Raw genomic sequence first — 20,551 nt, forward strand, 5'->3', positions numbered from 1 at the left:
TGGCGAGACAGCATTTGGCCCAGTACTTTTCAATCTGGTGTGGCGCCGCCAGGACCCAGGACCGAGTTTTTTGAAATCCTGGCCTAGCTAGATAGCTATCTAACATTAGCTAGCCAGGTTTATGCAGTCATGCAGCCAACAAATAATGTTAATAATTTAGACTCACCAAATAAATGTGTTTGGCACAGGATAAAGAAGATGAAACGATCTGCTTCTGCTACCCAAAGCCAAGGGATACTAAAGTTCCTGAAAAGGTTAGTCAGCCAGTTAGTCCAGTAATGTTGGCATATTACTTTATTTCCACTGTTGTGGCACAAATTTCACTGTCTTTAAAGTTTAAAAAACTACAGATTCCACCACAGAGCAGTTTACACAGACAATATGAACACGTTTGTCCAACCATAACAATTGGATGGCTAATGCATAAAAAGCGAAATGATGGATTCTAGCATCACCATAACTATCACAAATACAGAGACAGGCAGTCATCATGGCACCAGTATTTTTGGACTAGCTAGTGTATAGTGACACCTACTGATATGAACGGGTATTGTAGGTTTGGTTAGAATAGAGTGCAATAGAATGAGTGACACTCAATCAAATCTACTTCATGAAAAGAGGGATATTATTATTAATGAAAATCTTGAAAGTAGTTGTTTTAATGATTGAATATATATGGCAATCAGTTCCTACAGTGAGCACCAGGGAACCAACCTCTGAGGAGCCAGATGGAAACCAGGACAACAACACAAGGTTAGTGGTTTTATGAATTACACATAAAAACAACTTTGTTACAAAGTCTACTGTGTATACTTTAGAGTTAAATGTAATCCTGCCTTGTTACAAATTATACTGTGTATAGTGTTAAATGTAACCCTGCATTACATAAAGGTTACAGAACAAATAATTGCAGATCACTGTAATCAGATGAACAAATAATAGGTTTTATGACATAAAATTAAAATAATTTTCTCCATTGAAACGTGTATTTTTTATTTTTCAAATTCCACTGCTTAACGTTGTGTGTGTATAGAGTGAAATTAATATTTAAAGACATTAACCATTCTTTGCGTAACACTCAGCCCTGCTATAGTAATTCACTAAACTACAGAGTATGTTTTCCATTGAAGTTGTTGTTTCTGGCTCTTTTGATATCAGATTCAGAATGAATAATAACAAGGTTTGTGGTAGTTTGAAGGGTTGGATCCACCTTAGGCCAGGAGTGTTTCCAATCCATATGACCCGACAAGAACAACCTCAGCCCTATAGTCATAGCACTATAGTCATATTTTATCACAGCCTATGAATAGGGCCCAGAGTTTTACCTGACCAGGTCATGAGATCAGGAAAAACTCCAGGCCCCAGAAAAGCCACATGAAATTTGCCCCACCACTTCTGAACCTGTGGTGCCACCTCATGGGATGTTTGCAAAGAGTGATGGGATATTAAAATCCTGTTGTCTTAAGTTGTGTTCCCCTGCTCAGACGTTGCATGCATCAACCAATGGTTGCCTGCCACATCATCGACTGTGTCATCAAATGACAGATTGCTATAACATATGATGTGGTCAGCTGGTACATAAAAAACCTATCCAGGGGTTGTAAGATCTAGCAGGCATTAACAATGTCCGAGCAGAGGAACTTTGCATGTAAAATCCATTTATTCAATCATTAGAACAACTACTTTCAACATTTTCATTGAAAATTACATTTTGGTCATTTAGCAGATGCTCTTATCCAGAGCAACTAGCATTAAGTGCCTCGACAGAATTTTCACCTAGTTGACTCAGGGATTCAAATCAGCAACTTTTCAGTTACTGGCGCAACGCTCTTAACCGCTAGGCTATCTGCCGCCCCCATCAAAATTGATAGACTTAAAACTGACAACAAGAAGCCCAAACAGATATAACATTTTACTAAAACATAATAATGTTAAACCTTTCTTACATTTTGTATACGATCACATATATCTCTTTATTATGTGTGGGAATACTTTGGAACAGATTTCCAAAGTTAAAATCACATGGAGCTGATTTGCTGTTGTTTTTTACAGTCTTTTATGTCCAAAAATGTTGGCTCAGAAAACTTGAGGGGCCAAATAAAATCGCTGGCCTGCGGGCCAGCTGGGGAACCCTGCTCTATGCTAACAAATCTGCATTACCAGTTCATATCAGTAGGTGACACTATGCACTAGCTAGTCTAAAAAGCCTGATGCCATGATGACTGCCTGTCTCTGTATTTGTGAAAGTTATGGTGGTGCTAGAATCCATCAATTCTCTCTTTATGCATTAGCCATCTATCTGTTATGGTTGGACAAATGTGTTCATATTGTCTGTGTAGACTGCTCTGTGGCGGATATTTTTATTATTTTTACTTTAAAGACAGAAGTTTGTGCCACAAATATTTGTGAATAATCAACAGCAGTGGAAATAAAATAATATGCCAACATTACTGTACTAACAAACTGGGTGACTAACCTTTTCAGGAACTTCAGTATCCCTTGGCCTTGGGTAGCAGCAGATCGTTTATTTAGTGAGTCTAAATTATTAATGTTAGCTGCATGATTACATCAGCCTAGCTAGCTAAGGTTAATTATCTAGTTTTATAGCTAGGCTACTAAAGCTAATGTTAGCAGTTTCGTTAGCTAGCTAAGATTGGATCATAGATGCTGTAAAGAGGTCAATGGAACTCATCAAAAACAATGGAAATGCCTTGGAAACACGTGGGGGAAAGGTGCCGTGGGGTAAAGATCCTGAATTGTCTCATTACCCCCCGCAAAATTTGCCTACATTTAGGCCATTTTTTATATGTGTATTTCACAATATGCGAAAACAGACAAATATATCCAAATCAGACTTTAGTAACCACATTTTGGGACTGTTACAATACATCAACCATGATGGTTTTGACGAATATCCATTTTGTCAGATCATATTTGTTGAATGTGCATCGATCCTTTAAATGATGGCGCTGGAGGGTATTGCTGCCATCTTATAGGCTCTCAACCAGTCATGCTATTTTGTTTGTTTTTTCGCATTGTTCGTAACTTGTTTTGTACATAATGTTGCTGCTACCGTCTCTTATAACCGAAAAGAGCTTCTGGACATCACAACTGGGATTATTCACCTCAAATTGGATGAGGAGTTAATCTTCAATGAGTCAGACGCGAGGGATATACTGCAGACACCCGACCAGGCCCTGATCCCCGTGATTCACCGGAGAAGGAAACTGAGATTTCGAGGCAAAAGATCAGGGTGCCTTCAGAGGATCACGTGACGAGTGGCTAATCTGCCCTTGCCCTCCGTTCTGCTAGCTAACGTTCAATCGCTGGAAAATAAATGGGACGAACTGAAAGCACGTATATCCAACCAATGGGACATTAAAAACTGTAATATCTTATGTTTCACCGAGTCGTGGCTGAACGACGACATTAACATACAGCTGGCAGGTTATACACTCTATCGGCAAGACAGAACAGCAGCCTCTGGTAAGACACAGGCGGAGGCCTATGCATTTATGTAAAGAACAGCTGGTGCACGATATCTAAGGAAGTCTCCAAGTTTTGCTCGTCTGAGGTAGAGTATCTCATGATAAGCTGTAGACCACACTATCTACCTAGAGCGTTTTCATCTGTATTTTTCGTAGCTCCCTACACACCACCACAGAGCGAGGTTGGCACTAAAACCGCACTCAATGAGCTGTATTCCGCCATAAGCAAACAGGAAAACGCTCATCCAGAGACGGCGCTCCTAGTGGCCGGAGACTTTAATGCAGGGAAATTTAAATCAGTTTTATCGAATGTTAAATGTGCAACCAGAGGGGATGTTAAATGCATGTTAAATGCATGTTAAATGTGCAACCAGAGGGGAAAAAAACTCGAGACCACCTTTACTCCACACACAGATCGCGTACACAGCTCTCCCTCGCCCTCCATTTGGCAATTCTGACCATAACTCTATCCTCCTGATTCCTGCTTACAAGCAACAATTGAAGCAGGAAGCACCAGTGACTCGGTCTATAAAACAGTGGTCAGATGAAGCAGATGCTAAACTACAGGACTGTTTTACTAGCACAGGCTGGAATATGTTCCGGGATTCTTCCGATGGCATTGAGGAGTATACCACCTCAGTCACTGGCTTTATCAATAATTGACCGTACGTACATACCCCAACCAGAAGCCATGGATTACAGGCAACATTCGCACTGAGCTAAAGGGTAGAGCTGCCGCTTTCAATGAGCGGGAAAGAAATGCCGCTTATAAGAAATCCCGCTATGCCCTCCAACGAACCATCAAACAGGCAAAGCGTCAATACAGGACTAAAATCAAATCGTACTACACCGGCTTCGACGCTCGTCAGATGTGGCAGGGCTTGCAAACTGTTACAGACTACAAAAGGAAGCACAGCCAATAGCTGCCCAGTGACACAAGCCTACCAGATAAAACTAAATAACTTCTATGCTGCATTCGAGGCAAGTAACACTGAAACATGCATGAGAGCATCAGCTGTTCCGGACGACTGTGTGATCACGCTCTCAGCAGCCTATGTGAGTAAGACCTTTAAACAGGTAAACATTCACAAGGCCGATGGGCCAGATAGATTACCAGGACGTGCACTCCGAGCATGCACTGACCAACTGGCAAGTGTCTTCACTGACATTTTCAACCTCTCTCTGTCTGTAATACCAACATGTTTCAAGCAGACCATCAAAGTCCCTGTGCCCAAGAACACGAAGGTAACCTGCATAAATGACTACCGACCCGTAGCACTCACGTCTGTAGCCATGAAAGGCTGGTCATGGCTCACATCAACACCATTATCCCAGAAACCCTAGACCCACTCCAATTTGCATACTGCACCAACAGATCCACATATGACGCAATCTCTATTGCACTCCACACTGCCCTTTCCCACCTGGACAATAGGAACAGCTATGTGAGAATGCTATTCATTGACTACAGCTCAGCGTTCAACACCATAGTGCCCTCAAAGCTCATCACTAAGCTAAGGACCCTGGGACTAAACACCTCCCTCTGCAACTGGATCCTAGACTTCCTGACGGGCCACCCCCAGGTGGTAAGGGTGGGTAACAACACATCCGCCACGCTGATCCTCAACACGGGGGCCCCTCAGGGATGTGTGCTCAGTCCCCTCCTGTACTCCCTGTTCACTCATGACTGTACGACTCCAAAACCATCATTAAGTTGCTGATGACAAAACAGTGGTAGGCCTGATCACCGACAACGACGAGACAGCCTATAGGGAGGAGGTCAGAGACCTGACCGTGTGGTGCAAGGACAACAACCTCTCCCTCAACGTGATCAAAACAAAGGAGATGATTGTGGATTACAGGAAAAGGAGGACTGAGCACAACCCCATTCTCATCGACGTGTCACCAAGACAGTCGTGAAGAGGGCACGACAAAACCTATTCCCCCTCAGGAGACTGAAAAGATTTGGCATTGGTCCTAAGATCCTGAAAAGGTTTTACAGCTGCACCATCGAGAGCATCCTGACGGGTTGCATCACTGCCTGGTCTGGCAACTGCTCTGCATCCGATACTACAGAGGGTAGTGCGTACGGCACAGTACATCACCGGGGCCAAGCTTCCTGCCATCCAAGACTTCTATACCAGGCGGTGTCAGAGGAAGGCCCTAAAAATTGTCAAAGACTCCAGCCACCCTAGTCATAGACTGTTCTCTCTGCTACCGCACAGCAAGCGGTACTGGAGCGCTAAATCTAGGTCCAAGAGGCTTCTACTCTCATCCCTTTAATAACCCCCCTGCATGTACATAATTACCTCAACTACCTCGACACCGATGCCCCCGCACATTGACACTTTGACTCTGAACTGGTACACCGGTATGTAGCCCTCTATTGTTATTTACTGCTGCTCTTTAACTATTTGTTTTTCTTCTCTCTTACTTTTTTGTTCTCTTTTTTGTTGGTATTTTCTTTACTGCATTGTTGGTTAAGGGCTTGTAAGTAAGCATTTCACTGTAAGATCTGTTGTATTCGGAGCATGTGACAAATAAAATGTGATTTGATCAGGCATCCTTCGTCTATCCCCCCAGTCAGTGTTCCATTGACCTCTTTACAGCGTTTATTAATCTACCTAGTTTTAGAGGACGACTAAACTGCTTTTATTCAATTGCTTTCTTTTACTGACACATACTTTGTTTCCATTAAAATGTGTGTTCGCTCTCTTGTGAGGCAAGCAACCAGGTAGGCAGGAGAGGAGGATGAGTGAATAAAGAAACCACGTGCAGAATCAAACAAAGATGTGCTGGTGCAACCACACGTAGTTGTTGAGAGGCGTGGTTGATGAGGGTCTGTAGACTGTAGCTGGGAGACCACTGTGACTGACAAGGGAATCCACCGTGAAATGCCACTAGACAAAACAAAGGCAAACGGGCTGAGATTGGGTGAAATACTATGTCAACTTTTCCAATAACAGAGGCCTGCTTTTTTAACGTTGCAAAACATGTTTCGAGTTTTTCTATGACAATAACTTATGAATATGTCTGGTAAACCCGTTCAGTGTGGCTGCTTTGAAAGATCGAAAAGTACGGGGGCAAATGCTGTCTCGCCTCACGTTTTTCTGCGGCTCTGCATGAATTTGTTTATTTTCAAACAGTGACGCATTGTCTTAAACTGTTGACCTCAAAAACATAATTTGTACAGAAGTAGCTAGTTATGCTAACGTTAGCTAGCTAACCAGAAGAATGTCTACAGTACCATGGCTGAATGCCTCTTGATTCAACTAACTTCCCACAACAATTTTAATCAGAACATGATTAAAATCATTGCATTTAGCCAACTACTGTTTTTGTTGTACTTCTCGGGTCAAAAGATTTAAGCAAATGATCCCAATTGTAGTAGTAGCAGCTTGTGACTAGTTAATGTTGAAGTACATGGATAAGTAGCCTAGGCTAGATCTAACAGCGATATTATATTTGACATAAACTCAGACCTGGCTGATCTGTTATTGTCTTCTGTGGAATTCAGAACATTGTTGGACAAGTTTAAAGCTCTTTGTTCTTTGTATCCATAGAGCCACTTATTTTTCCTATAGTCAACCCTCCAATCATAAATTGGGAGAACACTAATTTAGAATGCCTGAAGATTTAACAGTACTTGTGTATGTCTGTGTGTTTATGCACGCGCGTGTTCAACTTCAAGAACATAATAGCTGTATGTTAGTGACTTTTGTGTTGTTTATGGTGAAGATGCCATTAAAAACATTCCGATACAGATTATTTTGTGTTTTTCCCCCTGACAATCAAAACATAATATTGCTATAACTCAGTACACTGCTTTTTAAACCGATTTTTTTTAAAATCTAGGGCCAAATTTGAACAAATTCTTAAATCGTGATTAACTAAAGCCATTAACTCTTTAATTATTTTAATCGTTTGACAGCCCTAGTTTGAATATGAATCTTTGTCAAATCCATTAAAGAAAAGTCAAACTGAAGGATTTTATTTTGTCTCCTTATTTCTCCTGGTTAGCCTACTGTCTGCAAAGGTTGTTACATTGTAACTACAAAGTCATTAAAAATGTCACTTCACTTTACATTAAGTTGCTTCTCCTGGGCAAGTACATTGTAAATATATGTATATGTCACGATCGTCTTGCTGTGAGAGAGAGGACCAAGGCGCAGCGTGTGCAAAATACATCTTCTTTATTTTAAGAAGAGAGAAAAAACAAACGAACAACTAATCACGAACTAACAAAATAACAAAACTGWCGACCGTGAAGCTAATAATACAGATAGTGCTGACACAAACACTACACATAGACAATTACCCACAAAACAGCTAAAGCCCATGGCTGCCTTAAATATGGCTCCCAATCAGAGACAACAATAACCAGCTGTCTCTGATTGAGAACCAATTCAGGCAACCATAGACTTTCCTAGACATCTATACTAAACACTAACCCATCTACTCTACTTAACCCCCTAAACCATACAACACCCTAGACAATACAAAAACACACAAAGACAACCCACCCCAACTCACGCCCTGACCAACTAAATAAATAAAAGAAAAAGGAACAARAGGTCAGGAACGTGACAGTATATCCCTTGTACCAACATTGTAATTACAAGTAAGTTGCTTGTTAAAGATTTGCTACATTGTAAGCACAATGTAACTAAATGGGTTATACCTAATGTTTGCCTGGTTAGCCTATTGTCTGCAAAGGTTGTTACATTTAAACTACATAGTAATTATAAAGGTTATACCCAACTGGGTTTCACTTTACATTAAGTTTCCTACTACTGGGTAGGTACATGATAATTACAAGTATATCCTATGTAAGTTTATCTGGCAAGTAGCCTAGTGGTTAGAGTGTTGGACTAGGACCTGAAAGGTTGCAAGATCAAATCCCCAACATGGTAACCCCCCGACATGGTAAAAAGTCTGTCGTTCTCCCCCTGAGCGACCACTGTCCTAGGCTGCCATTGAAAATAAGAATTTCTTCTTAACTGACTTGCCTAGTTACATAAAGGTAACATTTTTAAAAACTCCATAGCTTTTGAGCCAGGTCATAATATAGAAATAAACTAATTGAAAATAAGCTCCTAGCCTATTTATCAATCCTGGTATTATATGTGGATTCGATAGTAGTGGGACCTTGTAGTTATGTGTAACAAGGTCAGATTTTGGTTGGAGTCAGTGGCGAATTTAAGTATAGGCGATATGGGCAGCCGCCCGGGGCGGCATCTTGCCGGGCGCGGCACGGAGCAACGCACCAACATTTTTTGGAATGGTGACATTGCCGCGATCAGTTTTCTATCGCTCATTTGCACGTCACATCAATGATATCATGTCACGGTGTAGGACTGTGGGTCAATTAACTATGTCGGAGTAGGCGCCCTGATTCTAGTTTGTAAGCTAGGCAGGCTACTGCCTGGGAAGGTCTCCCACTCAGAAGTACGAGATGGGGAGGGGAGCCGGGGTAGGTTGACCTCAGGTCTCCCCACTGGAAGCCCGAGGTAGGGGGAGCGGGGGAATCTATCAAATATCGCACCTCTAACTTTGTACAGTACTAATGCAATTAGTAAAATCAGCCACACTGCGAAATGCTACCAAATAAACCATAATTCTTTCATAATACTGTGAAAATATATTTTCACAGACATATTGTGGCATTTTTTTCTGGTTTGTGCGAAATAATTAAGAATAATATTAAACCAGTCTGCACACCACCAAGGTGAATTGGTTTAGTCTTGACTCTTGGTTGACAGTGTTGGGAGATGGGTAATGTATTGACGCTTGAGTACCAAATCAACACAAATTTGTTTCCATTTGTCTTTGTTACTTCTTTTTGATTTCATGCGTGTAATTACAAAACATTAGTTACGTAGTGGAACAAGAACATTTTTCATAACATCAGTAGTTACACATGTGGACTAACCTTCAGCAAGTGAATGTGTAATTACACATTTCGTGTTCCAAATGTGTAATACTTCATAGCTACACAACCTTATTACCATGTAATTACTTAGTAACATCTATGTAACTACTATTATTACTACAGTTATTACTGGGTAGTTACATATTAATAGGAGCAACTTATTGTAAAGTGTTACTGGTAAGTTTGCTCCTCTCACTGTGCAAGTGGTTGGTAAGCCCGTTGAGTGTGAGATGCAACGCAATAGTGGTGCAATTACATTCATTCAGTGTACTTCATCTTTTAAATGCTTATACAATGTTTTGTGTGTGTTCCTAGGCCTTCGGCACTGCTTCAATTTTGACACAAAGAAGTACAAGATCATTGAAGGCTCCAAAGAGGCCCAGTTCGGGTACACAGTGCAGCAGCATGAGGCAGGAGGACAGAAGTGGTAAGACACACTCTTTCTAGTTTCTCTCTCTCACATTTCCACTCAAAATCACTATCACTTCCTCCCCACTCAGTCTTCCAATCACTGTAAAATGAAAAGAAAACGTTGATTTCATCTCACCCAAAGCTTTGGACAAGGTCGGAAAGCATTTCAGAAAGGCTTTCGACAACGTTATTACTCTTCCCAGCAAGCAAAATGAAGTTGAAAGGATGTCTACAAGATGTATTTTCCAGGCGTTGAAGTTAAGTTCATTTTAGGTTCTGAATGAAAGGTGAAAATACGTGTTTTCCTGATGTTTAAAATACGCATTTTGAGGTCCGCCCAAAACAAGAAAAAATGTGGTCGGTCCGGACCAGACCAAATCTTCAGCACAGTACGGCATAGTTCAGTTCAGCACAGTGGAGTACAGTATAGTATGGTACAGGACAGAGTTTTATTCAGTAGAGTACATTTGAGTACAGTGGAGTACGGTACAATACAGTAAAGTTTAATTCAGAAGAGAAAAGTACAGTAGTTTAATTCAGTCCAGTACAGCTTCATTCAGTAGAGTAGACTACATTAGAGTAAACTATACTTTACTTTTCTTTATTGTAATGTCCTGTACTCTGCTGTCCTCCACAGTACTGTACTGTGCTGTTCAAACTTGTGAAACATAGACGTCTATGCTTGGTTCAGATTTGTTCAGGACCGGACCAAATCTGAACCTATCATAGACATCTATGTTTGCGCCAAAACAAGGCAGGAAAGGACCAAATCTGAACCAAACATAGATGTTGAAATCAAGGCCGGTCCAGACTGCACCAAAAAAAGTCTGTCCTTGCTTAGTGGGTTTGTACCTCTTCCAGAAAACATAGTGCTGTCCTCTCATTGCGTGTCAATGAATCAGAAAGTATTCATACCCCTTGACTTATTCCACATTTTGTTGTGTTACAGCCTGAAATAAAAATGGATGAAATATGTTTTTCTCTCACCAATCTACAGTACCCCATAATGACAATGTAAAAACATGCATTTATTTTTTTATGTATTTATTTTTTAATAGGAAATACAGATAATCTGATTTAGATAAGTATTCACAACCCTGAGTCAATACATGTTAGAATCACCTTTGGCAGTGATTTCTGCTGTGAGTCTGTAAGGGTAAGTCTCTAAGAGCTTTGCACACCTGGATTGTTCAATATTTGCACAAAACTGTAACTAGGCCACTCAGAAACATTCAATGTTGTCTTGGTAAGCAACTCCAGTCAATATTTGGGCTAGTGTTTTAGGTTATTGTCCTGCTGAAAGGTGAATTTGTCCCTCATTGTCTGTTGGAAAGCAGACTGAACCAGGTTTTCCTCTAGGATTTTGCCTGTGCTTAGCTCTATTCCGTTTCTTTTTATCCTAAAAAACTCCTTAGTCCTTGCCGATGACAAGTATACCCTAACATGATGTAGCCACCACTATGCTTGACAATATGAAGGGTATTACTCAGTGATGTGATGTGTTGGATTTGCCCCAAACACAACACTTTGTATTCAGGACATAACATTCCTTTCTTTGCCACATTTTTTGCAGTTTTACTTTAGTTTCTTATTGTACAGGCTTCCTGTCATATACTCGGTCATATAGGTTAGTATTGTGGAGTAACTACAATGTTGTACAATCCTCAGTTTTCTCCACATCCATTAAACTCTAACTGTTTTAAAGTCACCATTGGCCTCATGGTGAAATCCCTTAGCGGTTTACTTCCTCTCCGGCAACTGAGATAGGAAGGACGCCTGTTTCTTTGTAGTGACTGGGTGTATTGATACAAAGTGTAATTAATAACTTCACCATGATGAAATGGATATTCTATGTCTGTTTTCTTTTTTTTACTCATCTACCAATAGGTGCCCTCCTTTGCGAGGCATTGGCAAGCCTCCCTGGTGTTTGTGGTTGAATCTGTGTTTGAAATTCACTGCTCGACTGAGGGACCTTACAGATAATTGTATGTGTGGGGTAACGAGATGAGTGTCACGCCCTGACCTTAGAGAGCCTTTTTATGTCTCTATTTGGTTTGGTCAGGGTGTGATTTGGGGTGGGCATTCTATGTTTTGTTTTCTATGATTTTGTGTTTCTATGTTTTGGCCGGGTATGGTTCTCAATCAGGGACAGCTGTCTATCGTTGTCTCTGATTGGGAACCATACTTAGGTAGCCCTTTTTCCCTCCTTTCGTTGTGGGTAGTTGACTTTGTTAGTGGCACTTAGCCCTGTAAGCTTCACGGTTGTTTTTCTTCGTTTGCTGTTTTGTTGGCGTCATTTTCTATAATAAAAGGAATATGTACGCTCACAACGCTGCACTTTGGTCCACTTCCTTCAACGACGGCCGTGACAATGAGTTATTCATTCAAAAATCATGTTAAACTCTATTATTGTACACAGAGTGAGTCCATGCTACGTATTATGTGACTTGTTAAGCAAATTTGCCATAACAATAGGGGTAGAATACTTTTCATTTTTTATTTATAATTTTTTTTTCTAAAACATAATTCCACTTTGACATAATGTGGTCTTTTGTGTAGGCCAGTGAAACAAAATCTCAATTTAATCCATTTAAAATTCAGGCTGTAACACAAAATGTGGAAAAAGTCAAGGGATGTGAATACTTTCTGAAAGCACTGTATTTGGATGAAAGAAGAGTACCCCTGGATATCAGTAGGATTTTGTTCCTCCCAACAGACTCCATACAGTCACACACATCAGAACAGGAGCTGAGATGTTGCCTGGAGCTGAGATGTTTCCCACTACCCCATAAAGGTTGGCTGAAATAGGCCTGCATCAGGCGTCTTGCCTGTGGTTTGAGAATTATCTGTCAGATAAGACTCAAATAATGATTTTTGATGGCGTCAAGTCTAGTTTCCTGGATATTACCAAAGGTGTACCGCAGGGGTCGGTACTGGGACCGGTTCTCTTTACTACTTATACAAATAATATTGGTCTATCTGTTAAAGGCTATGCTAGAGTTGCAATGTGACTTTGTTGCCCTGTTTGTTTTTTTAACCTGTACTTAATGAGGGCAAGACTAAATATATGTCGTTCTCTAATTCTCGCAAAACATTTTCAGATGAACTACATATTTATTAATTGGATGTTTCTCCCATCGATCGGGTTCACGCCTATAAATATCTGGGCATTTGGATTGACAAAGACTTCATGTTTAAAAAACATATGGATGAGCTAGTTAAAAAGCTACGATTTAAAGTGGGATACTTTTTTTGAAATAGATCTTTCCTCTGCCTAAATATCAGGAAGCAGATTGTACAGTCAACTTTCCTGCCAGTTCTTGACTATGGTGACACCATATTGTAGCAGCCTCTACTCTTAAACCTTTGAATGCCTTCTACCATAGCTACCTTCTCTTTATCACAGGTGAGTTTAATACTGCATCTTGTATCAAAAGGTTGGCTGGTCCTTGTTAAAGTCCCGTAGATCACTTCATTATTGCCTTTTTGTTTACAAAGCTCTACTACACAAACTCCAACTGACCTAACTTCGTTGCTAACGTATAAAAGAATGAGCTACCGACCAATTTAGGGAAATGCTCCTTTAGTTTTAGTGCCCCCCATTGTTGGAATAACCTACAAAATCCCCTGCATCTTGATTCCCTTGTGTCGCTAGGGCAGTTTAGGACTCTGGTGTTGAATACATTTTTTGAGGATGGCAGTTGTTTCGATTGATTGTAGTGGTTAATTTGTTGAAATTGTGGTGTTGAGGTTATTTTTTTTCTTGCTGTTTTATTTGTAATGTAAATGTTTTCTCCCTGTTTGTTAGAAAATGTTTGTACTCAGGGGATCCTTGTGTATGAAACCCTGGTCTCAATTGAGCTACCCTGAATAAAAAAAGTGAATAAATAAAAATATTTAAAAAAATAAGTGTAAGATCTCCAAAGCACTGGGTGTTTTGCCAACCTGGACACAGGGATAGGTGTCACATAGCTAACGTAAATCTGTCTCCCTCTATTTAGTATTATACGTTACATTTTGTATGGTATATATTCAAGTGTGGATGTCCATCATCCATTTAGTATGATATGTTATAAATTGCAAATTCGTACAATATGTTATGAACGCCAAATTGATGTGGCTAACGTTAGCTAGGCTAGGGGTTAGAGGTTAAGGTTAGGGGTTAGAGTTAGGAGTTGGGGTTAGTGGTTGGGTATAGTGGTTAAGGTAAGGGAAAGGGGTTAGCTAACATGCTAAGTAGTTGCTTAGACATTCGAGTCACGACCAATCTCTCTCCTCTCATTTTTGGCTTAATTATATGTAAAGTCCCCTGTTTTGTGGACCTGTGTGGTTCTGGTACTTTCACTTAGAAATCGATATGTGGAAACCATAGATCGAAATGACTTGCATTGAGCGGTAGCCCTGATTCTTACGGACACAGGAGTACAGTACGTTTGGAAAGTATTCAGACCCCTTGACTTTTTCTACATTTTGTTACGTGACAGGCTTATTCTAAAAAGGATTAAATAAAACATTTTCCTCATCAATCGACACACAATACCTCATAATGACAAAGCGAAAACAAACAGGTTTTTATACATTTTTTCAAATGTATAGAAAGTAAGAAACAGAAACAGAAATGTACATAAGTATTCAGACCCTTTGCTATGAGAGCTCAGGTGCATCCTGTTTCCATCGATCATCCTCGCGACTAGCTCTGAGGAAACTTTGCGGTATTTTATTTTTGAATGTATTATTTTTTACATTATTAGCTCAGGAAATGTTTTGGGTCATTACATACGGCAGGGAAGAACTATTAGATATTAGAGTTGCGGAAACTTACCAGAACAACCAGCATTACGACCAGAAATATGACTTCCCCGAAAGCAGATCCTTTGTTCGCTCTCCCCAGGGCAATTGAACTGATTCCAGAGGCCGACCCAAAACATCGCTGGCAGAAGAGAGGCACTCGGAGCGGCCTGCTGTTTCGATTTAGGAGGCTCGCACACCACCCACTGCTTCCGAGTATATTACTCGCTAATGTTCAGTCTTTGGATGACAAAGTTGACGAGCTCAGGGCAAGGATTTCTTTCCAGAGAGACATCAGGGCCTGTAACACACTTTGTTTCACGGAAACAAGGCTCTCTGGGGATATTCTGTCGAAATTGGTCCAGCCAGAGGGATTATCAGTTCATCGTGCAGACAGGAATAAATATCTCTCCGGGAAGCAGAAGTGCGGAGGTGCGTGTTTCATGATTACCTACTAATTGTAGTAACATAGAGGAACTCAAGTCCTTTTGTTCACCCAACCTAGAATACCTCACAATCAAATGTCGACCGTATTATCTCCCAAGAGAATTCTCCTCGGTCATAGCCATGGCCGTGTATATCCCCCCTCAAGCCGATATCACGACGGCCCTCAAAGAACTGAGGGCCCTCAAAGGCCCTCAAAGGCTGCATTTATCGTAGCTGGGGATTTTAACAAAGCAAATTTGAGGACAAGGCTGCCGAAGTTCTATCAACATATTGACTGTTGTACTCGAGCGGGTAAAACACTCGACCACTGCTATTCAAACTTCCAGGATGCTTACAAGGCCCTCCCCCGCCCTCCTTTCGGGAAATCTGACCAAGACTCCATTTTGCTCCTCCCTTCATATAGGCAGAAACTCAGTACCCGTGCTAAGGACTATTCAAAAGCAGAATCCACGCTTCAGGATTGTTTTGATCACGTGGACTAGGATATGTTCCGGGTAGCTTGCAAAAATAATTTAGAGAAACACACTGAAAGGGTGACTGAGTTTATCAGGAAGTTTATAGTGTATAGACTATTAAAACCTACACAAACCAGAAACTGTGGATAGATGGCAGCAATCGCACGAAACTGATAGCGCGAACCATCGCATTTAACCCTGGCAAGGTTACTGGGAATATGGGAGAATACAAACAGTGTAGTTATTCTCTCCGCAAGGCAATCAAACAGGCAAACCGTCAGTATAGAAACAAAGGGGAGTCACAATTCAACGGCTCGTACATGAGACGTATGTGACAGGGTCTACAGACAATCACGGACTACAAAGGGAAAACCAGCCACATCGCCGACACCGACGTCTTGCTCCCGGACAAGCTAAACACCTTCTTCGCCCACTTTGAGGATAAGTGCCACCGACGCGGCCAGTTACCAAGGACTGTGGGCTCTCCCTCTCCGTGGCCGACGTGAGTAAAACATTTAAGTGTGTTAACCCTCGCAAGGCTGCCGGCTCAGACGGCATCCCTAGCCCCATCCTCAGAGCATTACCGGACCAGCTGGCTGGTGAGTTTACGAGCATATTCAATCTCTCCCTATCCCAGTCTGCTATCCCCACATGCTTCAAGATGGCCACCATTGTCCCTGTACCCAAGAAAGTTCAGGTAACTGAACTAAATGACTATCGCCCTGTAGAACTCACTTCTGCCAACAGGGAGGAGGTGGGTGCTCTGGGAGTGTTGTGCCAGGAAAATAACCTATCACTCAACGTCAATAAAACAAAGGAGATGAATGTGAACTTCAGGAAACAGCAGAGAATGCACCACCCTATCCATATCGACGGGACCACAGTGGAGAAGGGAAAAGCTTCATGTTCTTTGGTGTACACATCACTGACAAACTGAAATGGACGATCTACACAGACAGCATGGTGAAGAAGGTGCAACAGAGCCTCTTTAACCTCAGGAGGCTGAAGAAATTTGTCTTGGCACCTAAAACCTTCACAAACTTTTACACATGCACAATTGAGAGCATCCTGTCGGGCTGTATCACCGCCTGATATGGCAACTGCACCGCCCGCAACCGCAATACTCTCCAGAGGGTGATGCGGTCTGCCCAACGCATTACCGGGGGCTAACTACTCGCCCTCCAGGACACCTACAGCACCCGATGTCACAGGAAGGCCTTAAAGATCATCAAGGACATCAACCACCCGAGCCACTGCCTGTTCACCCCGCTATCATCCAGAAGGCGAGGTCGGTACAGGTGCTGGCAATGAGAGATTGAAAAACAGCTTCTATCTCAAGGCAATCAGACTGTTAAACAGCCACCACTAGCACATTACATGCTGCTGCCTATAGACATAGACTAGAAATCACTGGCCACTTTAAGTAATGGAACACTAGTCACTTTGATAATGTTTACATATCTTGCATTACTCATATCATATTTATATACTGTATTCTATAATATTCTACTGTATCTTATTCACTTTAATAATGTTTAAACATCTTGTGTTACTCATCTCATATGTATATACTGTAATCTATATTATTCTACTGTATCTTAGGTCATGCCGCTCTGACATCGCTCGTTCATATATGTATATATTCTTAATTCCATTCCTTAATTCGATTTGTGTGTATTGTGTATATGTTGTGACATTGTTAAATATTACTTGTCAGATATTACTGCACTGCCGAAGCTAGAAGCACAAGCATTTCACAACACCTATAATAACATCTGCTAAACACGTGTATGTGACTAATACAATTGGATTTGATTTGATCCATGAGAAGTTTCTACAACTTGATTGGAGTCCACCTGTGGTAAATTCAATTGATTTGACATGATTTGGAAAGGCCCACACTTGTCTATATAAGGTCCCACAGTTGACAGTGCATGTCAGAGCAAAATCAAGCCATGAGGTCGAAGGAATTGTCCATAGAGTTCCGAGACAGGATTGTGTCGAGGCACAGATCTGGGGAAGGGTACCAAAAAATGTCAGCAGCATTGAAGGTCCCCAAGAACAGTGGCCAACATCATTCTTAAATTGAAGAAGTTTGGAACCACCAAGACTCTTCCCAGAGCTGGCCACATGGCCAAACTGAGCAATCAGGGGAGAAGGGCCTTGTTCAGGGAGGTGACCAAGAACCCGAGGGTCACTCTGACAGAGCCCCAGAGTTCCTCTGTGGAGATGGGAGAGCTTTCCAGTAGGACAACCATCTCTGCAGCACTCCACCAATCAGGTCTTTACGGTAGAGTGACCGGACGAATGCCACTCCTCGGTAAAGGCACATGACAGCCCGCTTGGAGTTTGACAAAAGGTACCTAAAGGACTCTCAGACCATGAGAAACAAGATTCTCTGGTCTGATGAAACCAAGATTGAACTCTTTGGCCTGAATGCCAAGCGTCACGTCTGGAGGGAACCTGGCACCATCGCTACGGTGAAGCATAGTGGTGGCAGCATCATGCTGTGGGGATGTTGTGCAGTGGCAGGGACTGGGAGGCTAGTCAGAATTGAGGGAAAGATGAACTGTGCAACGTACAGAGAGATCCTTGATGAAAACATGATCCAAAGCGCTCAGGACCTCAGACTGGGGTGAAGGTTCACCTTCAAACTGGACAACGACTAAGCACAAAGCCAAGAAAATTCAGGAGTTGCTTCGGAACAAGTCTCTGAATGTCCTTGAGTGGCCCAGCCAGAGCCCGGGCTTGAACCCCATCGAACATCTCTGGAGAAACCTGAAAATAGCTGTGCAGCAACGCTCCCCATCCAACCTGACAGAGATTGAGAGGATCTGCAGAGAAGAATGGGAAAAGCACCTCAAATACAGGTGTGCCAAGCGTGTAGCGTCATATCCAAAAAGACTCAAGCCTGTAATCGCTGCCAAAGGTGCTTCAAGAAAGTACTGAGTAAAGGGTCTGAATACTTATGTAAATGTCATACTTCCGTTTCTAAAAACCGTTTTTTTCTTTATCATTATGGGGTATTGTGTGTAGATTGATGAGGGAAAGGCGAGTTCCTAACGAGTTCAGGAAGCCAAGCTAGAGCTCTGTGAGATGTTCACAGCAATTGGGGCAGACATTTTGATCAAGAGAGACAGAAAGGTGAGATTTTTTACTTTCTTGGAGTATGCAGTGTTACTAGTTATTGTTAATGGCCCTCCTGATAAATGGTTATTTTTTGGGATTATGGAGATTACATTTATGAGGTTTTAAGTAACCGTCTTTCCAAATGTAACATATCATACTAATTTGTGTCTCAAAGATTTATGTTAAACTGAACAAAATTATAAACGTAACACACAATAATTTCAACGATTTTACGGAGATACAGTTCATATAAGGAATCAGTCAATTTAAATACACTGCTCAAAAAAATAAAGGGAACACTTAAACAACACAATGTAACTCCAAGTCAATCACACTTCTGTGAAATCAAACTGTCCACTTAGGAAGCAACACTGATTGACAATAAATTTCACATGCTGTTGTGCAAATGGAATAGACAAAAGGTGGAAATTATAGGCAATTAGCAAGACACCCCCAATAAAGGAGTGTTCTGCAGGTGGTGACCACAGACCACTTCTCAGTTCCTATGCTTCCTGGCTGATGTTTTGGTCACTTTTGAATGCTGGCGGTGCTTTCACTCTAGTGGTAGCATGAGACGGAGTCTACAACCCACACAAGTGGCTCAGGTAGTGCAGCTCATCCAGGATGGCACATCAATGCGAGTTGTGGCAAGAAGGTTTGCTGTGTCTGTCAGCGTAGTGTCCAGAGCATGGAGGCGCTACCAGGAGACAGGCCAGTACATCAGGAGACGTGGAGGAGGCCGTAGGAGGGCAACAACCCAGCAGCAGGACCGCTACCTCCGCCTTTGTGCAAGGAGGAGCACTGCCAGAGCCCTGCAAAATGACCTCCAGCAGGCCACAAATGTGCATGTGTCAGCATATGGTCTCACAAGGGGTCTGAGGATCTCATCTCGGTACCTAATGGCTGTCAGACTACCTCTGGCGAGCACATGGAGGGCTGTGCGGCCCCACAAAGAAATGCCACCCCACACCATGACTGACCCACCGCCAAACCGGTCATGCTGCAGGATGTTGCAGGCAGCAGAACGTTCTCCACGGCGTCTCCAGACTCTGTCACGTTTGTCACATGTGCTCATGTGCTCAGTGTGAACCTGCTTTCATCTGTGAAGAGCACAGGGCGCCAGTGGCGAATTTGCCAATCTTGGTGTTCTCTGGCAAATGCCAAACGTCCTGCACGGTGTTGGGCTGTAAGCACAACCCCCACCTGTGGATGTCGGGCCCTCATACCACCCTCAAGGAATCTGTTTATTACCGTTTGAGCAGACACATGCACATTTTGACGTTGGAGGCGGCTTATGATAGAGAAATTAACATTCAATTCTCTGGCAACAGCTCTGATGGACATTTCTGCAGTCAGCATGCCAATTGCACGCTCCCTCAAAACTTGAGTCATCTGTGGCATTGTGTTGTGTGACAAAACTGCACATTTTAGTGTGGCCTTTTTTTGTCCCCAGCACAAGGTGCACCTGTATAATGATCATGCTGTTTAATCAGCTTCTCGATATGCCACACCTGTCAGGTGGATGGATGATCTTAGCAAATGAAAAATGCTCACTAACAGGGATGTAAACAATTTTGTCCTCAAAATGAGATAAATAAGCTTTTTGTGTGTATGGGACATTTCTGGGATTTTTTATTTCAGCTCATGAAATATGGGACCAACACTTTACATGTTGTGTTTCTATTTTTGTTCAGTATATGTTAACTCTTTGATGCCAGGCTGAATTTCCTTTCCTCTTAATGTCTGCTGTCAGTGAGGTATGAGTCTAGCCTGACAGAATATCACATCCCTCATCTTTATGGCTCTCAACTGCTGCTACTCTCCACAGGAATGGACTTTATGTCCTTTACCGAAGTGAGCTTGTGGAAAGGAGCATGATTTAAATCTGTCTCCAGCTGGTT

The 20,551-nt window shown here is 42.0% G+C and overlaps 1 protein-coding gene across 1 annotated transcript in view; it reads left to right on the forward strand.

Moving 5' to 3' along the window:
* The window catches only part of itga11b (integrin, alpha 11b), a 94,848-nt gene that overhangs the window by 14,260 nt on the left and 60,037 nt on the right, over positions 1–20,551 (forward strand). The window contains exon 2 of the mRNA XM_023984896.2: positions 9,736–9,847. Within this exon, the coding sequence (XP_023840664.1) occupies positions 9,736–9,847 (112 nt within the window). The remainder of the gene's footprint in view (positions 1–9,735; positions 9,848–20,551) is intronic.

The sequence above is a fragment of the Salvelinus sp. IW2-2015 genome, linkage group LG4q.1:29, assembly GCF_002910315.2.
Source record: "Salvelinus sp. IW2-2015 linkage group LG4q.1:29, ASM291031v2, whole genome shotgun sequence".
In the NCBI taxonomy this organism is placed as follows: domain Eukaryota; kingdom Metazoa; phylum Chordata; class Actinopteri; order Salmoniformes; family Salmonidae; genus Salvelinus; species Salvelinus sp. IW2-2015.